Raw genomic sequence first — 6,049 nt, forward strand, 5'->3', positions numbered from 1 at the left:
CTAAGTTATTACAGCTTCATCAAGCATCCATGTCAGTCATTTAACTTCCATTCACAAAATGAGGAAAATCAAACTGTGACTGTGGAATGAAACTGGTTTTTCCCCGTGATGGACTGGAGACCTGTCCAGGTGTACCCGGCTCTCGCCTGATGGTTGCTGGGATAGACTGACCTTAACTGGACAAAGCGCTACAGAGAATGAATGCATGCAGGCAAACAAGCAGAAACACTGATGTGCACAAATAAAGGGCTACAAATAATTTGGTCATTTGAACCAAAATCTGGATCATACCTCCCTATAATATTGTCTTGTTGTCATTCATGCTGTTGATATTGCAGACATTTGTTTTTAGTATTGCATATTACTTAGTATGTACTTCTATGCTGACACAAACTGTTGACTTTATTTTTTAATAAAAATTTGATCATTTAGGAAATTACGTCCGTACGAAATTACGAAGAATAAATTCCTGCAGAGCATTTTTTGGAGACCCTCTAATAGAGAAAGAAAAAGTCGAGATTCGGTGGATTTTGGGCTAAAACTGAGTTGACTGCTCTCTCAATTCAAAGGTGATCTGGAAAATAAATGAAAACAAATGAACTGCAATTATATTTTATTAACAGATATAAAACATGGATAAAGACATTTATGTCATAAAGATTTATAAAACATTTTTAAAATATTTATTGTGTGCAAATACACTGACTGTCTTTAACACCAAATGCTAAATTATATACACGCCTGAATGAACCCACTGAGCTAAATATACCCTATCAACACTGAATGAGCAGCTTGTTTAAACATAACAATATACTTTTCTAATATCCTGGAAGAGAATCAGGAAGTGTGAAGCGGCTTTCTTTCTAATGTGAGAGGACCATGTGGCTGCTGCAAGTCATCTGGATCACAGATAGCTGTCACAAGGCTGAATGACAGAAAAAAAAACACAGTTGTAAATCACAAGTTACACAACACATTCCAACACTGCGTAAACAAAGTTTATTAAAACAACAGCATTATATTAATGATTGTATATACATTAAAGCAGAGCTGTGAGATATAATCAGCGAACTGATTATTGGTCGATGTCAGCATTAAAACGCATCCTTGGCTTTTATTGGAATCAGTTTGTCCTTCTTTAGTGACATAACCTTCACACAACATGCAGGTATCATGCATTATACTTCTTCAGCGATGTCTCCTCGAACTCTAAATGATCACATTTACGAGATGTATCGTATAATTTTTCAGATATTTTTGTTTGGCACAACCTGCTCCAAAATATTGGTATCAGTTGATGTCAGTTTCGGAAATTAAGAGTCAGACAAAATTGGTATTTCAGATATTAGTTAAGAAAAACTAGAAACAGCCACATAGGGTTTTTTTCCTAAGTTGTGGAAGCATCTTAGATTTCCTCCTCTATCTCTCATAATTCTGAATTTTGACTTGCTGGTTGGAGACACCTGGGCTCGGAGGCTTCAACCTCAATCTGTGCGTGCTATTTTGTGGCAGAAACGTGCACATGTATTTTTATTCTTGTCAAACGTACACAGACACCATCAGAGATTACTTCACTGACAAGCCCATGACGGATACTAATTGTGTTTTAGACGGGATCAAAAGAGCTTAAGAAAAAAAGACTTTACCTGTCACTGCTTACATCGTTCATTTTCAACAGTTCTTCAGTAGAGAGATGTTCAACCAGTGCCACACCAAAACAGTCTCCCAGGACGCTAACAACTCCACTGCAGCGATCGCTGGAAACACAGTGAACATGGTAAAACAGCTACTTTTTCATGTTGTTTTATGTGATGTTAAATGTGCAAGAAAGGAGGTTATGCTCACATCAGCCGTTCTATCGCCAGCAAGAGGGAAGCGTGATTTGCAGGAACCTCAATGATGGTCAAAATGAAGAGAGTGGTGGTTGTTCCTGTGGCTGGGATTCCTGCTTGTCCCACAGAGGCGACTGCCGCGGTCAGACTACACAGGGATGACAAAGCTGTGTTGATACTGAACTAGCAGGCATCTGCAAACCTGATCTAAACTCTGTGACTTCAGCTGGGTTTAACTTGTTAGTCAAACCAATGCTAATCCATATCAAATGGGACATAAAGTTAAAAAACAAAAATAAAAGTGGAACACACCCAATGGTGAATAACTTGCTCCAGTTTATGGGGATGCCGTTGAATTGCATGATGAAGACTGCAGCAGCCATTTCATAAAGGGCTGTTCCATCCATGTTGATATTGATCCCAAGAGGAAGCATGAACTGAGTGATACTTGGGTTAATGTTGAGGACTCGCTCGCAACACTGGTAAGTCTGTGAGGATGCGTCGCTTGGAGACACAAGGGAAGACATATTTTTGAACATCTCTACCATGTCCACATGCTTTATTATACACACACTAATGTATATAGTGCTGTGATCTTGTAATGTTTAATCGAGATTAAGAGAACTCTTACGAGCGAGAGATGATCAGCGCCCTCAGTAAGGCAGGAAACACCCCTCTTACGACAACAAAGGGGTTTTTGCGGACCAATAACAGATAGATCAGAGGTAGAACTATTGCTCCGGATGATAAGTCTGACAAAGAGCAAAACTTTCAGTGTGAAAGTCAGTTATACAAAATATATCAGTGACAAAGCAGCTGTGGTCGCATGACCAGCATGTGTGTACAGAACGTACCCAATCAACACGGCTCCAACGAACTTTCCAAGGTTAAAAGCCGTCTCCCAGTTGTTCCCAATCTCAATAACAAAGCTCGCCATCAGGAACATGACTCCAATTGGCAAATAGCTAAAAGGACACAAGTGACAGAAAAAATAAAGCAACATCTCAGTGCAAAGTACAGAAGATCAGCTGTGCTTTACTTTTATTCTTTTATTTAGCTGTTATTGGGAGATAATGAGTTCATTGTCTCGTTACCTCGTGCGGAGGAAGACCGGTTTCTTGTGATAACAAGATGATTGTGGTGGGTTTAAAAGTAAGTGGTTGTTGTTACACCTGATAATCAAAACAAACCCTGTGACAGCTGGGGAGGAGCTGCAGTCACGATGTTTGTACACTACCAGTCAAAAGTTTGGACACACTTTCCCATTGGGTTTAATGGGAAAGTGTGTCCAAACTTTTGACTGGAAGTGTACATAAAAAAAAATAAAAAAAAAACCATGATAGAAGTCAAATTAAATGTATTGATCACTGATAGATGTTCCTCCATCTGACGTATGCTGGCTTCCCAGTACACTAACAAACATACTCAATGGAATACAATCATTTTTCTTAATTTAATTAATTAGGTTAATTAATTTTACTTAATTTCTGTTATTTTTATCATTTCTACACACACATATAGAAAAAAAAAACTCCTCTCTCGCCCACCCCTCCCATCTCCCCAACTCCCCACGGTAGGGCAGGTGGCTGTTCATCTCTCAAGCTCGGGTTTGCTACCAGAGTCCTGGGAGCTTGAGGGTCCTACGCCGTATTTTACCTGTTCCTAGGACTGCGCTTTTCTGGACAGAGATGTCAGATGTTTCACCAGGTATCTGTTGTGATGTTTCACCAGGTATCTGTTGTGATGTTTCACCAGGTATCTGTTGTGATGTTTCACCAGGTATCTGTTGTGATGTTTCACCAGGTATCTGTTGTGATGTTTCACCAGGTATCTGTTGGAGCCATTTCTCCAGTGTGGGGGGACACACACACTTCTCTTTGGTCTCTTCAGATTTTTTCCTGATGGTTGTCCATCTGGGTTCTCTCTGCTTTTCTTATTACTGTTGACAGACACATCTGCCATTCCACAACGGCGAAGTTTGGCACGGAGATTACCCATTTTGAATTTTAAGCTGGTCTTCCATCCATTGCAAGCCCTAGTGGATCCTGGCTCTTTAAGGCATGGGTGCTTACCAGTCAGTGCCTCTGCAACAATAGAGAAGTGTTCATCTTGGGGATATGCTGAGTATTTATACATCGCCTCTGCCAGCTTCTGCAAAATGTCATGTTTCATGTCTTGTGAAACTGACATGCGTGTTCCTTCTTTCATGTAAGTTAGGTTTCCCTGTCTCAGTCTATATTCAATATCCACTGAGAAATATGGTATCTCAAATGTAGAGGGCCATGGGTCACGGGAGGTCTTCTCGCTGTGTGGAAGAATATCAGTGTCAGATGAACTTGCTGTAGACAGATCACTTGCTGAAGATGAAAGGATGCTTGAAGACAATGTCACAATTACGTCTTCAAGTGAGACAATCTTCAGAGTTGGTCTTGTAGGCAACTCAGTTATATGCAGAAGGCATTGTTGAAATCTGGGTCTTCATAGTGAAGCATGAAGTCGTACGCCAGATTGAGTCGTTTTTTCAGCTCACTTTTGAGTTCTTCCACATCCGTTGGCTTTTCTTGGAAAATTATCTTGCGAATGTCATTTTCACCAACCATCACTCTCACTGGCCAAGACTGGTCCATAACTCTGAAAGAATAAAATAGTGCATCAGCACAAAATGTAACGCTTCAGAGTAACAAACAGCTGGCCTTTCACTCTGTAGGCATAGAGGGGAACAATGTCATTGAGGTCCTTTAACTGGGTTACAAGCAGGCTTGAACTACTTTTGCAGATTTCGTAAGATCTGAGGTGTTCATGATACCATGCAAACATTGGTCTGCAAATGAACATAACACTGGTTTCCACAACTAAAACCTGATGAATCTGCCTGAACTCTGGAAGGCCTGCACAGGAACCAACAGACACCAACATGTCACTTGCATACTTAATCCCATCTATGAAAACGGATGTTGCTGAAAGGACTGTCTTTTGAGGTGGATATCTTGCAGACAAATATTGCTCTTTTGCAGGAGGTGGATAGGGAACCTCCAACCTGAGTGTGTTTCAGTATAACATTGCTCTCCAAGACTGCATTTACCATTTCTCTTGCTATGGACACATCTGCATCAGGAAAATAGTTTAGGAGCATTTTTTGGATGGCATAGAAAAGCAAAGGCCTTGAAAGATCCATTAGCTGCTGTATTTGCTGGATTAAATCTTGTACAGCACTTTCAGACATATTGAGAACAGTTCTCATTCTGTGGAAGAGGGCTGCCAAATTGTGCTCAAGCTGATCCTCCAAGTCATTAGCATTACTTGCCACCAACTCCTCCTCATCTTGATCTTGAATTTGATCTTGAATGTCATTTTCCACTTCAGTTCTAGCAGCTTCACTCAATGTATCTGTGTGCGTTAAAATCCCTGGCTTGAATGGCAACTGCACATCCATATGTCTGCCATCATGGTTCTTGCTTTTGTGGGAATTAAATGTTGAATAGACACTTGTTTCAAATACACAATCCTGGTAGGGGCACTGCACTTTTTGGCGCATTCAGATATGTGTACGTAAATGTGAAAAAAAATCCTTTTCTGCACATGGCTCTTTGAAATCACAAAGTTGACAGTGGAACACATGATTTCTTGCATCAATATGATGATCACTAATCAGTGAGTGCAGTCTTGATAAATGTACCTTTAGTGCATTAAAAGACTTAAATGTGCAGGGGCATTGCTTATGAGGACATGGTAATGGCAATGTTCTTGTGTAACCACCATGTTTTAGTCTATAATGTTTGAGGAGTTGCCCTCGCTTTTCACAAGTTAAGTTGCAAAACTTACATGTCCACTGCATCTGTGTTGATTGCGTGTTTTCAATCTGAAAGAAGAAAAAAAAAAGTTACAAACATAGCTCTAAATGCATAGATATCACAAGTGGAGGCGAGGCTTACATTAGCTCCACAAGTGCACTCAACATAAACTGTTTTTTTTTTTTTTTTTTTAACTACAGACAAAATCAATTTTACATGAACATGCAATGTCCAATTTCTATGCTTTATATGTAGAGAATTTACAGAAGTTACAATTATATTAAAAATGGAACTTCAACTTTATTTCTACATTTTCAATTCATTTTTAAAGCTCTTAATGTCTGAAGATAACCTGTTTATCCTCAGATATTAAGGCCACTGCTGACACCATTCTAAAAAGCAAATTTCAATTTCCCAGTTTTTGTT

At 39.6% G+C, this 6,049-nt stretch overlaps 1 protein-coding gene across 3 annotated transcripts; it reads right to left on the minus strand.

The window, feature by feature from the left end:
* Positions 1-643: 643 nt before the first annotated feature.
* On the minus strand, positions 644-3,055 carry LOC306768091 (excitatory amino acid transporter 3-like). Of its 3 annotated transcripts, none has more exons than XM_079256319.1 (6): positions 2,927-3,055; positions 2,687-2,797; positions 2,145-2,584; positions 1,846-1,980; positions 1,647-1,757; positions 644-925 (listed from the first exon to the last, which is right to left on the minus strand). In XM_079256319.1, the coding sequence occupies exons 3-6, from the start codon at positions 2,378-2,380 to the stop codon at positions 838-840; spliced, it is 570 nt and encodes a 189-aa protein (XP_079112445.1). In that variant the 5' UTR covers positions 2,381-2,584; positions 2,687-2,797; positions 2,927-3,055; the 3' UTR covers positions 644-837. The 3 variants fall into 3 exon arrangements, with proteins under 3 accessions (XP_079112445.1, XP_079112446.1, XP_079112444.1); XM_079256320.1 differs by having other exon boundaries at positions 2,145-2,336; positions 2,464-2,584; positions 2,687-3,055; XM_079256318.1 differs by having other exon boundaries at positions 2,687-3,055.
* Positions 3,056-6,049: the final 2,994 nt, after the last annotated feature.

Source organism: Telmatherina bonti (assembly GCF_933228915.1).
Source record: "Telmatherina bonti genome assembly, chromosome: 17".
Classification (NCBI taxonomy): Eukaryota; Metazoa; Chordata; class Actinopteri; order Atheriniformes; family Telmatherinidae; genus Telmatherina; species Telmatherina bonti.

Excerpts from the sequence above, each read along its gene's own strand:
- LOC306768091 (XM_079256319.1), bottom strand. The coding sequence starts at position 2,380 with ATGGTAGAGATGTTCAAAAATATGTCTTCCCTTGTGTCTCCAAGCGAC. Across the intron at positions 1,758-1,845 it reads CTGGCGATAGAACGGCTGAT|CGATCGCTGCAGTGGAGTTG; the intron begins GTGAGCATAACC and ends CTGTGTTTCCAG. Across the intron at positions 926-1,646 it reads AACGATGTAAGCAGTGACAG|CCTTGTGACAGCTATCTGTG; the intron begins GTAAAGTCTTTT and ends TCTGTCATTCAG.